Here is a 21,077-nt window from a genome sequence, read left to right as displayed (position 1 = left end):
AAAACCCACAAAACCCAGAAAACCACATAAACCAAAACCAGTGGTTTCCATTCCTTTCCAAGTACCTAATTATCACTCTTGAGGACAAGTCTGCTGTGCAGCATTATCTTTTATCACTAACCAGGCTACTGTATTACTGATCATTTTAACCTTAGAGTGACAGCAGGCACTGGATACTCAGTCTGCTGTATCTCCCACGTGACACACACGCAACTGCTTGAGGAAACAGGAAACTATGAGCGCATTGTAAGACTTTTATTGACAACTGTAATAACTCCCCCAGCAAATGGACTTTTGCTTCATCAGTAGCTGCAACTTTAAAAAAAAAAAATAAAGCCAACACAAAAATTCCACAAAGATGTGGAACTAGTGAGAGGTCAAATTATAGATACTCAGGACTCAGCTCTTACCTCTTGCTTTACCAGTGTCTTTGTCTACCTCAGAGGCTGCCTTCTCAGGAGTCTGAACTTCTGTTTTAGGCTCCTGCTGCAAGAAAGAAATGCAAGAAAAGTCTCATCTTGCTTATCACCCTTCCAACGCTAAAAACTGCATCACAAACTCGTTCATCATACTGTCACCCCAAATCATAAAACATATGCTAACTTTGACAACGCTACCATTGTCATCTTAGAACAGCTCTTCTAACAACGAACATCCTGCGCTTGGCAGACAGGAATTCCCAAAGACAAGACAATTCCTGTCACAGCAACGGTGTAAGTTGACTAACACTGCTACGTAACTTAGGCTCCAGACTCCATAGCCCTGTCACCATCAAACCTAAGTCAAGCCCTCCTGTTGCGTAGGAATTTCTGGGGCAAAAATTATTTCAACATTTTCAATATTTCTGCCTGTCCTATGGTACATGCTAGTTACAGTGCAACTTCTTACCTTTATACTACAAATCTGTAACTCGTTTTTCACTTTTTTTCGCTTTCTTTCCTCTCTTTTGTATTCATATGGTCTGACCCTTGCACAAGTCATCATACTTTCGAAGTACAGGTAGATAGGATCCTTGTCCTCATCTCGAATCTACAAAAAAAAAACCAAACCACAACCGAAAAACAACAGACAAGGACATCTCTCCATTCTAGATCCATATTAGACTCAGGAAACAGTTCTGATTTCTAACAACACTTGAACATTAATGCTTCAAGAGGAAACGTCAAAAGTGAGGTCTAGCATTTAACGCTGAATCTGCCCTCTTAGTATTACATAGCCCAGTCTACATCTTGCTTCCAAATCACATATTCAGGGCGGGGGGAGAACAGAACACCACCACCAGCCCCCCAAACCCAAACCTGCTCAGGTACTCTTCTAAATGAGGAAATGAGTCCTGAGTGTCAGGAGTTGATTATCTGGTACACATTAAATAGCAGCTCTGGTATAGTTGTTCTTAGACCTAACTAGGCTCAACTCCTACTGCTGTTTTTCCTCCACTGATGTTGTTGTTTTTGTTAGATACTAAGATGAAAGAGGCAAAAGCAGATTTTCCTGTATTGTCAGTGAAATATCAAAAAAAAAAAAAAGGAAGAAAAAAAAAGACATCAGAACTGCAGTGAACACTATGTCTGTATCACAATTATTTTTTGCAAGTAATCCATTACTTAGGCTATATTATGCAGCTAATAACTTGCATGAACATTACAAGACTGGCAATCATTTTGCCAAAAATAGTCTCATTTAAAAAAATGCGGTAACACTTGATATTAGTGAATCATTATCACCTTTCACCATCTGCGTATTGCTACAGTAAATTCTCAACAGAACACAGACATAGTTAAAGTTTATATAAAAGTCAATCTTAGGCTTTCATCTCAAATTTCATCTAAACTGATCTAGCACAGAAGGTTTGGGCAGTGATTGTTTTAATTTTTGATACAAAGCAAAACAAATTCATCTCTTTTCTTACCACTGGATTGGGTCTAGGAGTATACACTCTGGCTGGTTTCACTCCACTGGAAGATCTAGGCTTACTAGGAGGCAAGACTTCTGTGCTGGGCAGTACCACAGATTTAACTGGTTCAATAACAGATGGTGTTGGGATGTAAATTGGCTCTGGATCTACTTCACCTTCTACTTTCACCCACAGTGGACAATTCCGAACAGGCTGTTCTGGCTCCGAGTCACAGATTGCTGGCAAAACAAAAGAGGAAAACCCAAACCAACTTTTTTTACAAATTAAATACTACTGGCTGTTGTATCAAATTCTAGCCAAAAGTGACTGGGATTTGTCCACAAGGAAGAGGAAATGAAAATAAAAACGATTCTATGCTAATTGTTGTTTCTCATTCATGCTGTGATAGCAGATACAGAAAAACTCTGAAAAAAACAGGTGTTCATTGATGCTGTACACTTAAAAATTACAAAATGCCTGCAAAAAACACAGACTCACCACAGCTCTTTGGAAGAATTCATTTACTCCGGTGGAACACCAGAAAATGCTGTGTTCCTTTTTAGCTACTGCTAAAAGTACTACTAGCAAGAAACTGAAAGTGTAAATTCATGGTCAGCTTCTACTGATTTGGTTTGCTGAGTATAGCTTAGGCCAGATGTGAAACCACCATAAATCACTACACTTTCACTGAAGTCAATGAACTCTGCAGTTATATTCAGCAACTGAAAATACAGCTCTAGATACTCACTTGATAAGAGAGAAAAAACACAGCACTACGATGGTGAAGATTATCAGCAGTGACAGCACTAATTATCTCACATCCTTTGTCTTTAAAGGTACTTGGGAGAGTTGAGCAAGAACTTAAACTATCAAAAAGAAACTCCAGGTATTTAATCAATATAAACAACTAAGCAGTGCCTTAACTGCTCACCAGATAAGTTAGAGGAAAAAAAAAAGTAAAATTAAATTTTTTTAAAAAAAATATTTTAAAAGGGTGTTATTTCCTGCTAGTCAGCCATATGAAAGCAGATTTTGCAGCCATCTCTTGGAATTCACTCCCAGTTTCTGAATTTAGAAAATGTCATCACTACTACGTGCTAATAAGAATGTAAGTAATCACTATCGCCCAGCAATACTCACTGTATTCCACTCTTTTTCTCTTCCTCCTATCTTTCTGCTTCAGCTCATCTTCCTCCCCATCACCCCCTTCCTCCGCATCTTCATCCTCCTGCTGTTCGTCTTGTGTTCCATAGAGCACCAGATTTCCACGCACTGCCTTTTTCATCATTTTCTTATGTTTTGATCCTCCCTTCACCAGCAACACTCTTCTCTTCAAGCAAGTACAACCAAACATACAGTCCGGCCTGCGGCAGTGTGTAGGCTGACGTTTCTCCAGTGCCAGGCTGGCACATATGCAACCCAGGCGACAGAAATCCTTATTGCAGGGAGGTGCTCGTCGTTTTATTATTTTGTGGATAGGTTTGGTTTTGAGAGAAGCCTAAGAAAAGTTTTAAGTAAGTTATACACTTCAAATTTCAGTAAGATTAAATAAAGTGTGTGCAAATTTGCTATTACAAGTTCACGAAGAATAATGCCCCTCAACTAAATCGTGTACCTATGAAAATTTCTCACCTATATTGAAAAACAGCAAACAAACAAACCTAGAACAGAGGAGAGTTTGCTTGGAAACAGCTAAACCAGCTTGGTAATAACTAGAACGTGAAGAAAGCAGAAGAGGTAACCATGTCACAACCAAGTTACATGACCAGGCGTTTTTGTAGTTAGTTCAACTTAAAAAAACCAAAGTGACAAATAGTAAGGAAATGCAGTTACTCAATAGCAACTGTACTAACCAGATTTTTTTAACAGTGAAAATTTGAGATAACTCCAATTATGAATGAGTGTTATCAACACACTATTATCACAGCTGTTTTTTTTCACATACTGCTAAGGTCAGCACTTCTCAACTTCCACTGCAAAGACCACACCACAAAGGACCATCACGGTTTGTCATGCTCCTTAGCACCCTCAGTCTTAACTTTCTCCATCTATATGAAACATCAAAAAGTGGAAAAGCAACAGTACAGAAAAGCAAGAAACTACGACACAACTACCTGAGCCGTAAGCAGGGTTGCCAGAGAGATGTCTGCTCGTTCTTCTGTAATATACGTGCGTGGTTTGCCATCCCAGAGAGCACAGTCTTCCAAGTCCATTAACTTCACTTGAGATTTAGACAAACCGGGCGGACGAGATGCTTGGTGCTGTTGTGGTGCTTGGCGCAGGCTGATCTGTTTTGGAAGCACGTTCTCCTCCAGAGCTGTCGTCACAAAACTATCCCCTTGATTATTCAAACTACTGTTTGAGACAGACTTCGCTGCCCTTTCCCCTGCAGAGTTCTGTTTCTGTCTTCCAGAATAAGGTGACGGCAGTATGGGTTTGTAAGACGATTTCATTCTATTTTTCTGTCTGCTTTGACCCTTTGTCTTCCTAGAGGTAGATGACAGAGAAACGGGCTTGAACGTGTAAGATGTTGATGGAATTATGGTGGACTGCTTCTTTAGAACGCTGTCAAGTGTTCGCACATAGCTAGTGCTCTTAGTGGGAAGCTGATACACCACAGGAGGAGTGGGAGTGCTAGAAGAGAATCCCATGCTTGTTTCCATCAGCTTCCCTTCATTTTCCAGGTACTCATCCAGCTTGTCACTACAGAACGCTGAGCGATTCTTCAAGGAACCTTCTGAACTGCCACCTAAATAAACAGAGAGCACTTTAACTAGCTCCTGGGAAAATATACTGACAAATCTTATAATAATTAAACAATACAGAAGAGGTAAACACCTTTCAAAAAAATATATATGATTCTTTTAGCAGAGTACAACACAGGCACACCAAATACAATCCACTCGGAAACACAACTAGATGTCCGAACAACTGCTTTTGTGGTGCTTTTCCAGATGTATTTATTCACAAAACCAGAAAGGCTTCAACAGGCAGTGCTTCTGTGCAACTTACTCTGTTTGTTGTGAACACCTAGCCTAGCTGGTATACCACAGTGTAACTGGAACATACCAACAAAACACTGCATGGAAGTGCAGAACGTACAATATTTAATCTAAATTTAAAGTAAAAACTGGCAACTTGCCCAATACCCATTTCTCCCTGAGGCAAAGTAATCAAATCTGTAACAAATATCTACTCTAACTGGAGTTAAAAATACACCAATATACATTAGAATTATTTTAGTTCCTTAAATGTCCCTGGGGCAACAGAATCCTGGTATTACCATACTTGCAAATAAACTCACAACTGACAAACAAAACTAAAACTATTACAGCTTTGATCTTCAATCAAGCCTTCTGTGCAAAACAGAACACATGTATTTTCATCTCACTCAAAGTAAGTTTCTCTCTTTCCTCATAAACCTCCATTCCTACCACAAAAGCAGTGCCAGAAAATTTTTTAGTCATGACAGTTTCAATGTAACAACCCAATATCTCATTAAGACACAATTACCAAACTGCAAGATCTATGGAAGGTCAAGAAAAGGCCAAGTGTTGGAATGATGTACACTGATCTCTTTCTTTTTTACCTTCATTTCTAGAAGCACCATGAAGCTTCCCTCGCCAGCCTTTGATTTTTGTGAAATCATTTGTTTTTCCTGTCCTGGAAACAAAAGGAAATCCAGTATCTGGAAAAGAAGAAAGCTCGTCTCAGTTTATGAACTCAGCTTGATTGCTCTGAGCGAGCTCTGCTTATTCCTCTTCAGAGACAGATGAATAGTAGTAAATAAAAAAACTGAATAAAGAGACTTGATTTTTAACTTTTAATTTTTTTTTCTCATTAACAGAACACTTAACAAAGCCAGGCTTCCTGGAGAGTTCTGCTGTAAGGCCATGCATCTGCTATCCCATATGAAAGATGCCTTCTGTATTTTCAGTTTTAGTCTCCTTCACCATGGCGCAAGGAGTTGATTCCAAACTTCAATCGGGAAAACCAGGTAGTTAGGAAGCTAAAATGGAACAGGCAGGTTTTGATACTACAATCTCTCTCAGCGAGAAAAGTAATTTGAGTCAACTGAGCCAATGACTTTTACAAGACTCACAGAAACTTCATGTAATGTTTGCTGTTCTGTCAAATTCAGCCGAGTATCAGTTAGGGGCAGCAACAGGGAATAATCACAAAAGGCAAACAGTGACAACTGTTAAGTTATCCATCAGCTCTGGGAGCTCAGCTGGAATGTAAAAACTCTAGCAGGGATTTGTGAGGCTGTTATACATATTGCTGGGCTAGAAATAATCGCATTTCACTGAGCTGACTGATGTTTTCTGAATCAAAACTGCCTCTTTTACAGTGTAAACAAAGCTGAGATCTGACATCTGCCTCTTTACCAGCTCCCAGAAGCAGCAGATTAATAAAGACACAGTAATCAGAATATTAAAGTAGGAGAAAGAGGCAAGTAAGGGCAAGATTAAGCACCCCTGTACTTCGTCCAACTGTTTATTATTAAAAACAGTATCTACCAAGAGTATGAGAATCATAACGAGAAATGCCCTTGTCTGGATACCAACTAGGTTTAAAAAAGCACTCTGTCAGCACTTTTGTAATAAATAATTCTCACTGGGCTAGTGTCCAAGCAGAGCCTCAAGCTCTTCTTCTGAAAAGTTCTGATACTCAGTTCTGAAAGACAACTTTTTTTTGTTTGTTTTACATATGAACATCATTTGGGAAATGCAGGCTTTTTCTGAGCAATCTGAGAGTAGTTAATGTGTACACTTACATGTAGAAAAGCCAGTTCTAACAGACAGAACACATAGGTATAAAATAAGCTAGACAGATACTAGTACTGGATCACAATCATCACAAAAAGGGAAGGCTGAAGACAATCTGGCCAGAATTATTCGGCAACCACATAATGACTTAAAGAAGTTTTCACATTTTGCCAGTTTAATACTTCTTTAATCTCTTTGAGATATCAAGTTCAATTAAATGGCCATTCCCTCCTCGATTAACTGTTGATAATAAAAAGGTAATACTTGAGATTTCAGCAAATTCAGATTCTACCCACCTGGAGAATTGGGATTGGTTCCCGGATAGCTCCACAAAGAGTAATTTGAGTAGGAAAGAGGAAGCTGCACACCCAAGTATTTCAAGTCAATGCTCATTGTTGGGTCCACAGAATTCAGCTTGAGTCCCACTACAAGAGGAAATATCAGTAAATGCCTCAATGCAGCAAGATGTTAGGAAAAATCAAGTCATTTACTAAAAAATAAACCAGTAAGTTATACACAGGCTTTTCTACCATTCACCCACCATTTTTAGAGAAGAAGTTAGCACCGTTAACTGGTTGACCTCAATTCAGCTATTTGACATTCACATACCACTACATAAACTACCAATCCTGCCAGCAGTACGTACATACTCAATATCCCCTTCTCTGCTCTAAGCTATTCTTGTGCAAGACCATAAACCGCACGCTCTTCAGTTTCTACCAGCAATAAGAGACAAGAGCAAAAGGCTTCTAAATCAAAGCGTTTGTGTGTGTCTGGAAACTATGATAAAGTTGTATTCTCACAGCTCTCTCATGACTAGTTCATCAAATTATCCAGATCTTGGTATATTATTTTTTTCCAGGCTTGGCACTTTGCAATGAAACACTTTTTTTTTTTTAGCGGGGGGGGGGGAGATATAAAGTAATTAACCAATCCATGTTGTTGATGTCACCACAAATGCTTAACTGCCTGTAACATCTTTCCTCACCAATTCCTCCAAAATACTCAAACTGAAGACTTCACTCAGTCACAAAAGCTACTTCTATCCATGGTAAAACAATATCAACTAAGAAATGCTGATAAAAAAAAGAAGCTAGTAAATTTGACTTAGTACCTTTTTCAGAAAAGACTGCTACACTGAATTCAAGAAATAACTGTTGCCAATAAAACTCAGCTCAGTCTGGAGTTGTGAACATCTGTTTTGGTTTTTAGCTACAGAAACCTACTAATACTGCTCCCGTTGCCAACAAGTCTGAAATTCATACATTAAATAAGTAAGTTTTGAAATTGAAAACGTATGACTTGACAAGGCTCGAGACACATTAAGCAGTATCTGTACATACAGCAGAAACCTTGTGCTGGTGGTACACATTTATGTTCAAAAGTGGCGACATGGGGACCCGATTACTGGCAGTCGCAAAACAAGTGATGTGTAGCAAATCTCAAGACATGTTTGTTTAAACAGATACCATTATCAAAAACAGTCTAGTGAGATATAATTTTCAAATCTACATAAGGAAAATGAACAGTAAGCAAGTCAATCTAGCATTTTGTATAAAAACATGTCAACTGCAAAATGCCAAGATGTCATGTATTTCTTTTCAAATTCTTTTAAAGAGAAAATGGAAGGAGTACACGGTTTATTCTCTTGACACTCCATTTGAATTCTTCTGCCACTTCAAAAACAAGCCTAGCTTTGTTTAACACTCAAACAAAACTAAGAACATCACCCATACACAAATATATTTCTTTACGATCACAAAGTACAAAATACAAGAGCATAACTCCAACAAGCACAACATGAAAAGAACACAGACAGTCTAAAGAGAAAAACTGCTAACAGTTTTATGTCAGTCACGACATCACCATATATGACAGGTGAACTTGCGCTGTAATCAAACAGTAGCAAATTAAGAACCTTAAGAACCTTCTCCTCTCCATCAGATGCAGCTGCTAAATCTGAAATATGATGCATGACAACGGTGCCTTTGATTTTCAGGAATACAAGCGATTCAAATGAGCTCAGACACAAGAGGCATCCCACAGCACTGCAGTACTACAGCAGGAACTTTCCTTCTAACATGGTTAAGTTGAATTCCCTTCTTTCTGAAGCATCTTGTGGCAGTCCTGGTGCCTCTAAGATCTACATACCCTCAATCATAGTTTTCTTAACTTCACAAATCAATACCAACTCCAGGGTTTAGGAACAGCTCCAACACATCAGTGAATCTCAAGAAACTCAAGCTTCTCAGCTATGTTGTCCAAACCCAAAAGCAGACTTAACATCAAAATTGCTATGTCCATTTCCCATGCTGGTGCAAGGACAAGAAAGTTGGTAAACTTCCACAGAACAGCTGAAAGCACATACAGAAACCTGCACTTCACATCTTCCAGAGAGAGAAGGGATGTCTCTTTGCCTGTTCTGTAGTAGGTGATGAGGGGATATTAGTCATCAGCTGTGGTCAAGAAATTTTGGAGAACAAGTGAACGAAGAAGGTTAAGAAGGCATCACTATGCTCCAAGAGGCTGCTGAGAATCAGTATGTCTGGAAAAAGATAGAACCCTCAAGTTTGGCTCAGAGACACTCCCCACTCGCCACCTTATGTCTTACTGATGAGATTATGGGGGAAAAGAGAGAGAGAGAAAAGAAAAACATCCCAGCAATCTGTCTCTCCATTAACTTCATTGTGCTCCTTCTCTGATCTCAAGTCTGCAACAGAAGGCAACAGATCTGTAACTTTTTGGAAGGTGAATAAAGATCTGTAACTCCTGGAAGCTGAAAGATTGATTCCAGTACACTTGCAACAAAGTCTAACAAGAAAAGTATACATACTGTAACTCACTTCACAACCTGATCAATCTACATCCGTATCTATTTGCAGTAAGGCTCTTCCTGTGAATAGACTTCACGTAACTTCTTTTCCCTCTAAAAATTAGACTGTAATTCACTGCTGAATTACAATTTCACTATTTAACAGGCTCAGCAGATTGCAACCCAACACTGGAAATGATGGTCGCGAGCACTCCAGAAAGTAAAAATTCTCTTTTGAGAGAATCTCTTTTTCTTAGCCTGATGCTTGACTATTCTTGTCCATTTTGTAGTATCTGTGAATTGCTCAATACCCTTCAGGAAGTACCACACACTTCACCATCACTCCCTTAGAAGCTGGAGGAAAAGCACGTAGGTTTTACATGTGTCCAGCTATAGGATCATCTCATGAGTACACCAGCCCTCGCTGGTGTTGCAGTTGCCAAAATACCACATGGTTGTCAATACACCATAATTCTATTATACTTGCCCTGGGTAAAGGCAACATCTAGGAGGCCCACAATGCAATTCTAAAAATTTTAATATTGCTCTAACATTTACTTCTTGTTGTACCCAGCACTGCCAGCAGCTGACCACAAACAGGATTTTACCACCATTTTCGAAATATGACAACACACACAGACCTGTGAGGGCAGGTTGGAAGCTGCGGTCATTAGAGAACAGGGTTGCCAACTTCTGGAATCATGGGAGGGGGAAACTGCATTTTGACATCCATGATACAGCTGTGAATGCTGATGCTATACCACTGCGGTACAACCTGGCTGGAGATGGGTTATCTTGTTTCACTCCCACCACATTCACACCAGAGCTCTATGAGGTCTCTGCCACCATCCTTACTTTGCAAAGGTGGAAGACAGGAATGTCAACTCAACACCAGCAAGACACAAAGCCAAAGCCACCCCTTTAAATGGCTGCAAAAAAGTGACAGGCTAGTTCTCATCATAGCCTGTGCACAAGTCCTTCAAGATAATTCAGGGTTCTTCACAGTAGAGGTCAAAATAACCCAAAATAACCAGTATCAGAGTCAAGAACAGTATCTAAAGTCTCAATCTCTACAGCACTACAGTTAACATGTTTGAAAAATTCAGAACCTCGAGAGCATGAGGTACATCACTTCCATTTGAACTGATTTTTTCATCATCTGCTCTGATGTCTAAGGTAATGCCGTCGGTCTCAGGACCACTCTTGCTGAAGACTTTCAACATCATCAGTAGAGAGAACACTAACTGATGCTGTGTTGATCCTTAACTTTCTTCCATCTGACCTCATGATATATGTTACATAAATGAAAGACCACAAGCTATAATTACCTTGCTGGGCCCTCCTATGTGGCTAGCGAACCTAGATCTACAAATGGCTCAAAGAAATATGGACTCAAACATATCAAATGCAGTCTTAGTTAAGTGTTTCTAAATCTCTAGCTCCTCTACTAACAGGAAATGGGGATTTTCTATGGAGGAGTAAAATCAACTCTGTCTGCTCTCTACAGGGATTAGCTCATTACAACACAGGCATTGCCTGAAGTGCGAAAGTTCAGCATCTCCTGCAAGAGGCAAACAATAACATGCAACCTCTTGCTCTCCTGTTGGAGATTCACGATTCATCTTTTTGCCTCCTCAGTGCCTTCTAGCTTGCAACATTAATGAGTGAAAAAAAAAAACAAACACCTTTATTGGTCGACCAAAGGTACTTTTAAACTCTCAAAAAAAAAAAAAAAAAATTTCCTTTCGTATTCTCACATCTGTGCATTCATCCCTGTACACTTGCCTGCGTTTGAAAAAATAAATAACCATAATCAGATCCCAGTTGTACTGGGCATACACAGGACTACATCCAGTAGGAAATTATCAGCTCAGTTTGATTAAGTGTAATACAGCCAGGTGCAACAACATGTGCACAGCCCGCTCACCTTCCTGAAGGCTAGGATGTATTACTTGCTTATGCCTCAAGGTCTTCAGCTCTTCCATCAATTCCTTTTCCAGTACTTGTATTCTTGCTTGACAATCTGCTCAGAAAAAAAAAAGAAAAAGAACACATGAAAAATATTTACCACGCAACACAAAATTACTTAAATGATTAATTTTCCAGTGTGTCTTAAAAGTTCCCTTATTGCAGGGAACAGGCACTTAGGAAAAAAAAAACGAAAAAGTACCTGGATCATTTGTATTCAACAACGGAGCCTGAAGATTCTGCGGCTCTTCTCCTCCAACTCTATCAACAGTGTGAATGTCAAGAGCTTCCTACATATATAAGGAGCCTTGAGTAAGTGTAAAATACTTCAAAACACTGACTTAGATGCAAACTAGGCCACATCAAATTATCAACGCAATATTCAAAACATGAGATCGTTCAACAAATAAATAAGTAATTAATAAATAAAAGCCTATGTGCTTTTATACAGAACTCTAGATCCCACTATTCTCCCCCAGGTTACTAACAAGTAAGAAAATGTTATGATTAGCACAGGGACAAGATACAAACAGCTCTGGAAAGAGGTCATAAATGTCAAAGCTCAGTTTAAAAGAAAATACATATTCAGCTTGCAAGTACAAAGGGCTTAAAAATGAGACATTATAAAAGGTTTTGAATTTTACTCAAAGCAGGTTTTACCTTTGATGCAAAGGACACAAAAAGAACTCCATCAACATCTTCAAGGTCTGGCTTAACATCTGGAAGGATATTCCCAGGCCCCAGCGAGGCGTTCTTGCTCGCTATTACAGTTTTCCCTATGCCTTTAGGTGGTCGACCAGCCTTGGAAATTTTCAGTTTCCGTGGCCTTCCTCTTTTAGTTGTAACTGATAAGGTGTTCTGATTGCTACCAGAGCCTCTCAGGGACATAGGATTCTTCAGTATGCCAGACCTTTTTCTTCCACAGATCTCCTTAGCTGAAAACTGACAACTTAGTGAGCTCCTGAGATTAAAATTAGATGATTTAGATAGAGCCCACGGGGTCAATCCTATGGAAGAGTATTTCTGCGACATTCTACTCCCAGAGGATTGTTTTCTCAGAACTAGCTCCTCAGTTACAGTGGCTGTGTCTGAGCTAGAGCCTTTGTGATTTTCAAAACACACAGGCAAGGAATCCAGTATTGAACTCAAAGGGGATTTTTCCCTCTTGGTAGAGGACAGCATGGTCTGTGGCAGCTCCGATATCTTCACCGTGCTCTTTGTCACTGCACAAGGTTCCAAATAGACCACAGGCATCTTCCCGCTCTCCAGTTTCAACATTTTTGCTTTGGCAACACCTGAAGGAGAGGTTAGCCCACGCTTCCTAGACCTGAATTCTCCATCAATTCCCTCTGTTTCGTTGCGTCTCATCAAGCGTTTTTGTAGGATGGGATCATCCTCATCAGTGTTGGAATACTCATCAGTTTCTTCATCTGTGTCTTCCTGCTTCACACTTATTCCTTGGGTGCAAATATTCGACTCGTAGTCATAGTCATCTACTGGCTCCTCTTTAACAACTACATTAAAGTGTCCATTCGGGTCCAGTGGGGATGCCACACGGGAACTGCTTTCGTAACTGCTAGCAATGGGACTGGAGTGGGAGAGAGGAGACAAAACCAAAGCACAAGATCTTTATCTCACTTCTTCCTTTACCAAAAGTTCATCACCTCCCATAACCCTTGATTACATATTATAAAAAATTTCCAAAATACTCCGAGACTTAAGTCTGTTAAATAAGCTGTCGGTTATGAGCTTACATTTTCAGAAGTGCTAAAAAAAAAAATTGCCATCGTTAAAAACAATCCAACTTCTTATCTGAAGGCAGCAGCACAATTTCCTTCCCTAGTGACATTTGCACTTTTTCCTGTGTGAGACTCAGCATGAACTCATGCTAAGCTATCATGTTTTAACTACTCAGAAGGGGCCTTAGTTTGCTGTGTATCTCATTAAGTCACTGTACTAAAGCCATTGTGCTTACAAAGAAGCCAAGCAAGTGCTTAATGCACTTCTGTTGACATGATTTAACTAAAATTTTAGTTAATTCATCCTGAAGCCACATACAAACAATTCCTAAATTCAATTGTTGTTTGAACGCTTACAGAATGTTAATAACCTACTGAATTATGCTCCATCTTCCACTAAGTCTGAGTGTCAACCTAAGCATGCAATAGATACTGGAAACTAAAGGTCCATCCAGTTACACTCCAGTGATGGGCATCTTTGAGGGACAGATACAACAGTCAAAAAATTGCAGACAGAAGTTTAGTTAAGCAAATGAGAAACTGGCATCTCACCATAAGAGGAAACAGCTAAGACATGAAAACAGAACCTTATAACCACAATGAATCTCAGAAAACAATAGTCAGAAACTATTTCCTATACATATGGACTGGGTTTGCGTGGCCACGTTTCAGTAGCAAGGGAGCGACAGATACAACAGTCAAAAAATTGCAGACAGAAGTTTAGTTAAGCAAATGAGAAACTGGCATCTCACCATAAGAGGAAACAGCTAAGACATGAAAACAGAACCTTATAACCACAATGAATCTCAGAAAACAATAGTCAGAAACTATTTCCTATACATATGGACTGGGTTTGCGTGGCCACGTTTCAGTAGCAAGGGAGCTGTAGCAGTGGCTTCTCGAAGAAGCCGCTCGAATCTCGAAGCTTCCCCTAGGTCCCATGGAGCCAATGCCAGCCAGCCCCAAAGACAGACCGGCCGCTGTTCAAGGTGGAACCCAGCAGCGATGGTGGCGATGCGCCTGTAATAACATTATTTAAGAAGCGGGAAAAAAGAACCGCACCACAACTTGCAGAGAGAGAGAGAGGGATGAGAATACAGGCAGACACCAGGTCCAGTGAGGAAGACCGGGAGGATGTGCTCTAGATGCTGGAGCAGAAGAAATCCCCCTGAGTTGTTGTGAAGACCACAGTGAGGCAGGCTGTGCCCCTGCAGCCCATGGGTGTGACAGGGTGTAGATGTTCACCTGTAGCCCTTGGAAGACCCCATGCCAGAGCACGTGGATGCCTGAAGGGAGCTGTGACCCCATGGGAAGCCCGTGCTTGAGCAGGCTCCTGGCAGGACCTGTGGAGAGAGGAGCCCATGCCAGAGCAGGTTTGCTGGCGAGACCTGTAACCCCACAGGGCACTCACCCTGGGGCAGTTAGGAGAAGGAGAGGACTCATGTTGGGGCAGTTTGTCAAAAACTGCCTCTTGTGAGAGGACAGTCTCCTGTGAGAGGAACCCCTGGAGCACGGGAAGAGTGAGGAGTTCTCCCCATGAGGAAGACGGAGCAGTAGAAACATCTAATGACACAACCTCAACCTCCACTCCTCACAACCCTGCTCTGCTCAGGGGGAGACAGTGAATAAATTGAGAGTAAAGTTAAATCTAGGAAGAAGGGAAAGGTGAGGGAAAGGTGCTATTTTAAAGTTGATTTTGCCTCTCGTTGCCCTTCTCTAATTTGATTGTTAATAAATTGTATTAAATTCCCCAACGTTGAGTCGGTTTTGCCCAGGAAAGTAATTTCGAGTGATCTCCCTGTCCTTATCTCCACCCATGAGCCCTTTGTTACATTTTCTCTCCCCCATCTAGCTTAGAAGGGGAAGTAACAGAGCAGCTGTGGTGGGTACCTGGCCTCCAGCCAGGGAAAAAACATGACAACATATCAGACAGTATTCCAATAATGCCTTTATATGTAATTTATAAGACACTACATATAATTTTAATTATATTCAATTACTATCCAAAATGTTAACCTTATGTTATTAAGAACAATAACATTTTTAATGGGTTGTTAGTGGACTGAGAGCAGCCATGTGGAGGAGGACTTGGGGGTGTTGCTAGATGTAAAACTGAACATGAGCCAGCCCAGACAGCCAGATGCATCCTCAGTTGCATCAGAAGCGTGGCCAGCAGGTCAAATAAGGTTATTCTGCCCCTCTATTCTGCTCTTGTTAGACCTCACCTGCAGTGCTGTGTCCAGCTTTGGGGCTCTCAACATAAGAAGAAGATGGACCTGTTTGAGCAGGTCCAGAGGAGGCCACAAAGACGATCAGAGAGCTGGGGCACCTCCCCTGTGAGGCTGAGGGAGTTGGGGCTGTTCAGCCTGGAGAAGAGAAGGCTTTGGGGAGACCTTACAGCAGCCTTCCAGTACTTAAATGGGGCTACAAGAATGACGGGGAGGGATTCTGAAAAGAGTGCACTGACAGGACAAGGGCTAATGGCTTTGAACAGAAAGAAGGCAGACTTAGTTCAGATATTAGAAATTATTTTCTCTGAGGGTGGTGAGACACTGGAAAAGATTGCCCTGGGAAGCTGTGGATGCCTCATCCCTGGAGGTGTTCAAGGCCAGGCTGCATGAGGTTCTGAGCAACTTGGTCCAGTGGGAGGTGCCCCTGCTCATGGCAGGGGGTGGTGGAACTAGATGATCTTTAAGGTCCCTTCCAACCCAAAACATGCCATGTTCTATGAATTTTAGTTAATGTTAACACAATTACAAATACAACTTAACATAACTGTAATACCAGTATATTATATGTAAAAGGAATATTGTTTTATATATTGCATTTATGTCTGTACTTCGTTATTATTGCCCATCTCCCCTCACCTATGAAGAATGACCACGCTCAGTTGAATCCTGGGTTGGGATCGAGGCAGGGGAAGACATGGAGGAAGAGGCTGTTTCCGCTTTGTGTACACTGAGGACATGCTTAAGGGAGAAAATCTGAGATTTCTTTTGGAATTCATCTAGCAATCTATTAATCTTCCAAAAGGAAGGCAAGGAGGGCAGAAAAGTAAACTGTCAAACTAAATGCAAGACAACCAAATTAAAAAAGCAAGATTATTGGAGCATTAAAAATCCCACAGTATTTGTATATTTGAAGCAGGAAATTCAGAAGACCTTGGAACGGAGAAAAGGTACATTAGCCTGGAAGAATTAAAAACAGTAAAGTGTGGTTGTGGTTCTATCCAAGGCCCCAACATCTGAGTAGTTTCAAGCACAAGCATTCCTATACAAGTGCCCACAACTCTAAGTATTTATTTTCTTTACAATACACCTAAGTATACTACAATACACACTAGGTATACTACCACCAGGCCACAGAAAGAAAACTATATTACCCTGTGTAAAGAAAATAAGTCCTTTGTTTCTGAAGTGCACTAATAACTCAAGATTAAAATTATTCTCAGGTATATGCAACCTTTACATAGTTCCATTCTCAAAAATGTCAGAAAAATTGAGCACTGGTGAGAAATACCAAGCACTACTGCACTAGGAACCCCACTTCCTTTAGTGAGCATTATCCTAGAGGTAGCAGCTTCCAGCTTCTGAATCTCACTCAAATCTAAACTTTGCAGAAATCACTGCCCTGCTTTAAAAGCAAGATAGTGTCTATCAGCTACCAGTAATATAGATTGCCTATGACAAAAAAAAATAATATTATTTGCCCAGTCTTCATTAATATGGAAGTACTGAAGTGTCTAGTTTCATAAAAAATGCCACTCACTCAACACGGTCCTTGAGAGGCTGACATATTTATGAATGGAGTTCAACTATCTGGCATGAAAACTGTGAAAAGATCCGAAGGAATAAGAAGAACTAATGTTCTGAAAAAATTCCTGCATGTGAAAAGGCAGTTCTGTCATTTCTTGGATGAGATCGATTTTTCTCTTTCCAAGCACAGACCCTGACTTTTTCACACAGATTATATAAAACATAAAATGAAATGCTGGACAATGCTTGAGGGCAGTTTTAGGGCTGTGGTAACATTTATTCATCAAATGACAGATGCTTCCAAGCCCAGATTAGAGAAAAACCCTTTATAGTCTTTTCCCTGTGCAGCTTTTGGCACATTTCAGAGATAAATGGTCTTGGGGGTGAAACCATGGAAGGTATCTAACGGACTTTGGATCAGAAGAAATTAAGTCTGCCAGTATGCCTCACCTGTTCTTACGGAAGGTCCTCGAGTCTGTAAAATGATTGTTTTCATTCCTCGAGAATGCAGGCAACTAAAAAACCCTAAGCTGTCTAATTCAAACAGTTCTCCAAATAACTTGCGTCAATGATCCTCTTCAAGCTAATAAAATTATAAAAATGAACTTTTTCAACTGCATCTGACCCCAAGGAGGAAAAAAGAAAATCACTTTGAAGACAAAATAAATTTCCCAGTAATTATTTTCAGAGTTTCAGTGGTTTGCTTCTAATATGTGAAGTTACCTAAACACTTCTCAATGCTGTATTCTTAGAACTAAAGAAAGTCCATCCTCTCTGAAATCAGTGGAGTTTCAGTCTTCAAGATGGGTTTCTCTAGAATTTACAACAACATTTTTGGAGAGTGTAAGAAGTCTAGAAGATCTTCTTCTTCCTAACTGACACTGGAAAACACTGCAAAGAAAGGTTAGAGCACTGCAGATCCCAAATAATTCTAACATTCCTAAGAATTACATATAACTAAACTCAATAAAGCCTCAAGAATGGAGAACCCTGTAATTTGAAGTTTTTCAGTTATTCAGAAGGCAAGGACATGCTTTCTGCAAGGAAAAAACAACCAAGAAAATCTCTGTCTACTCTAGAACACACTAGTACAGCCTTTGAAATAAAATGTCTAGTTATGATATAAATACAACTATTTTTTTCCTCTACGAGCTGACCTGTAATTAAATCATTAACATCATCCTGATATTCTGTAATTAAATAATTTCTTGGTGCACTGATGTAAGTAAGGCTGCTTCTGCCACTCAAACTTTGGCAGATTAAGTTTGGTATTCACAGACAGACACGAAGAAATACAGCAGGAGATAACCCTCTTTTTTTCAAAGAAAAAAAAAAAAAAAAGACCACTTCAGGTTCGAAGTATTCTCGGCATCTCTTGACACAGATTGACTGCTCACTAAATCTGCTCTATTGTATTGCTTAGATTTTGGAAACTTTCACCAGGCTTGCTTTACCAACATGAAAACTTACTGGTTAGCAGTTTCCATACTATAAATAGGCCCTCAATATACACTGGACTGCTTTACTACTGTTTGTGTGCTGTGAACAGAATGACTCAAAAAGTGAATACTGGGTAAGTAGTAGACATAAAACTACCACAGAGTAAATTAAGGTTTGAGCAGGGTAACAACCATTCTGAAGTACTTTCCTAGGTGCAGCTTCCCTTACCTCACAGCGAACATGAGGCAAGTGACTACCAACAGGCAGGCTACCTCACGTCACTCTGTGGAATGAAAGAATTCATACAAGCAGTTATTGACAAACCAGTGGCACGCTGCCATTTTTTTTACACGTGTCCGACCTACATATGCACACACGCCACATATCTGCTAATGCAAACTGAAGATACAGAGACAGCGCGTCACTGTTGGAAGCAATCCTAAAAAGAAAGGCAATGTTTTGATGACTGCAATGTGCTCTGCTTAAAACTCTGAAAAGTTTAGTTTTCTAAACTGCTATGAGGATTAAGGGAAATCCTTTAACACCTCTTTACAAGGGATGTTAAAGCAACATGGGAAAAAATAACGAATTCTCACACACCTCAGACATATCAGAAAGACCAGACTAATAGATGACTGTTTAAGCAGAGAAAAGCTTTTAATAATACTAACTCTTCCGCATTTCACATCAGCCAACCTTTAGCCATAGATCTTTATATTAAACATCCATCCTATTGCTTCATGTTTTACCAAACACTCCACTCAACCAGTAATTATGCTAAAAATAGAATGTTAACCCACCTTTCAGAAACTTCTTGTTTTAGCTTTGGCATATCACCCGCAGACAGGTCAGTGTCCAGGAAACTCAGAAAGTCCCTTTCTGCGTTAAAGGACTCTTTGTCCAGATCAATGTCTGATGGGTTTTGACCGATGAACGAAGAAACTAAACTTCTCTGGTGTACTTCTAACGCGTCAACTTCAGCAGAGCGCCCACGAACGCTAGCAGCACCAAAAATATCACCCCCTTCCAATCCTGAGTTACGGTTTTGTTTCACATCGCGCTGAGGGTCATCTCTGAACCCTTTAGCAAAAGGGTTGTAATCTATTTTCAGCTGGGTAATCTGGATGTTCTGGTAGGCTGTAACTGCAAAGAACTCTGTCTGTGGAAAGGTAAATGTATGGACATCGGGGCCATTGAGTTGAATGACTTCTGTGGCTTTGTCTGCAGGCACCAAGTGAAGTCGTGGCAGATAACGGTGCATAGAATGCAAGATTATATGACCCTCCTGGTCCAGGGTATTGTTGGTAAGTTTGAGTTTGTAGAAGGACACTGGCTGATGCATCCAGTACTGGCCAGTGGAAGGGGATTCTGGATGAATAAACACTCGCCCCAGAACATGCGGTTCTGCCTTTCCACTGGGTTCCCACCACCGGCCGTTCCATTTGTATCGGTGATTGTCCACGGGGGATATGTCCATGACCAGGATGTACCTCTGACACGCATCCAGACCTGTAATCCAGTATCGGCAGTAGGGGAACATGCGCCTCCCCTGCTTCGTCAAAACCATCTCCGTGTTGCGATGGTAGAATTCGTTCCACATGCTGTTGTTATCTAGGGTGACGGTAATGCCCCCTGAGACACAGTCAGCTGGGAGGCAGGTCTTGACTTTGGATTCTATCGGAGTTGATACGCTGCTGGCAAGAGCACAAGCGTCACGGTTTGCTACGAGGATTCCTTGGTCAGCTTTACCATTTCCCTGCTGCTGTTTCAAGATGACAAAAAAAGCAGGAGCTGCACCAGACATGGTCCCACCATCTCGGCTACTCAGGACAATCTGCTGTTTCTCCATGATGACCACTTTTGTAAGCTCTCAAATCAAATGCAAATTCCACACAGTTCTGATAATCCTCTACATGTGTTCATCATTCTGGGCGGGGGGGAGAAAGAAAATTCCATTAAAATTATTCCAGTACAGTCTAAGAAAGTAATTAAGTCTCAAGAGAAATCCTTTTTGTAACAGTTCTCCAAATTAAAAGCTTGAAAGACTATCAGTGTTTTAAGATCGAGCTCGACTAGGGCATATCAAACCAAGGTTGCCTGCAGGTATATAATTTCGGCCTTAGAGATATGTGGGCTATGACACCTTTAAATTTCATTTTCATATAACGCTTTGCCACAACAGGACTCCTTGCTTTTGCCTGACATTTCAAAGCGCTCTTTGTTCCGATGTCGCTTCAACTCTTCAGATCATTTGCTTAACAAACAGCATTTGGCAAAACGTGCAGATGCTTTCAGAAGAACAAACGGCACATCTCTGACACAAAGGCACAAGTCATTTACTCTTGCCAGAAAGTAAGTTCCCAGAGGTCCAAAACTTCTCAAAAATAAAACAAGGCAAACAAAAAGTTAAAAACAACCTCCTCAAATTTCTTCACTGAAAAAGACCAGGTTTGTGTGGCTAGGATTTCTTTGCTCCTCACCCTCAACCTCAAGAAATTCTACAGGTCTGTTGAAGGTAGAGACAAACGACAGAATGGGAAAAAATAGTTAAAACAGATAAGCTTTGGAGAAAAACAGACAAATCAGCCTCCCAAAAGGCCATAAACCTATGATTAAATGGATGAATGCGAAGCATCAGGCAACCTTTCTTACCTCTATCTTCTAAATTAGGGAAGCAATTTAAAACAAGTAAGAAAACAT

The 21,077-nt window shown here is 40.4% G+C and overlaps 1 protein-coding gene across 1 annotated transcript in view; it reads right to left on the bottom strand.

Annotated features, from left to right (window-relative positions):
• MGA (MGA, MAX dimerization protein) overlaps positions 1–20,301 on the bottom strand; it is a 48,595-nt gene extending 28,294 nt beyond the window's left edge. Inside the window, exons 1-11 of the mRNA XM_009870311.1 lie at positions 19,178–20,301; positions 12,104–13,031; positions 11,646–11,733; positions 11,403–11,498; positions 6,960–7,088; positions 5,484–5,582; positions 4,009–4,643; positions 3,035–3,392; positions 1,910–2,133; positions 889–1,029; positions 411–483 (exon numbers count right to left, since the gene is read on the bottom strand). Coding sequence (XP_009868613.1) covers positions 411–483; positions 889–1,029; positions 1,910–2,133; positions 3,035–3,392; positions 4,009–4,643; positions 5,484–5,582; positions 6,960–7,088; positions 11,403–11,498; positions 11,646–11,733; positions 12,104–13,031; positions 19,178–20,226 — 3,820 coding nt within the window. The 5' untranslated portion in view covers positions 20,227–20,301. The remainder of the gene's footprint in view (positions 1–410; positions 484–888; positions 1,030–1,909; positions 2,134–3,034; positions 3,393–4,008; positions 4,644–5,483; positions 5,583–6,959; positions 7,089–11,402; positions 11,499–11,645; positions 11,734–12,103; positions 13,032–19,177) is intronic.
• Between the last annotated feature and the right edge of the window lie 776 nt (positions 20,302–21,077).

This window comes from Apaloderma vittatum, unplaced genomic scaffold, assembly GCF_000703405.1.
Source record: "Apaloderma vittatum isolate BGI_N311 unplaced genomic scaffold, ASM70340v1 scaffold5355, whole genome shotgun sequence".
Taxonomy (NCBI): domain Eukaryota; kingdom Metazoa; phylum Chordata; class Aves; order Trogoniformes; family Trogonidae; genus Apaloderma; species Apaloderma vittatum.
Note: the sequence above shows the minus strand (reverse complement) of the source record. Positions and strands in the feature narration are given on the sequence as shown.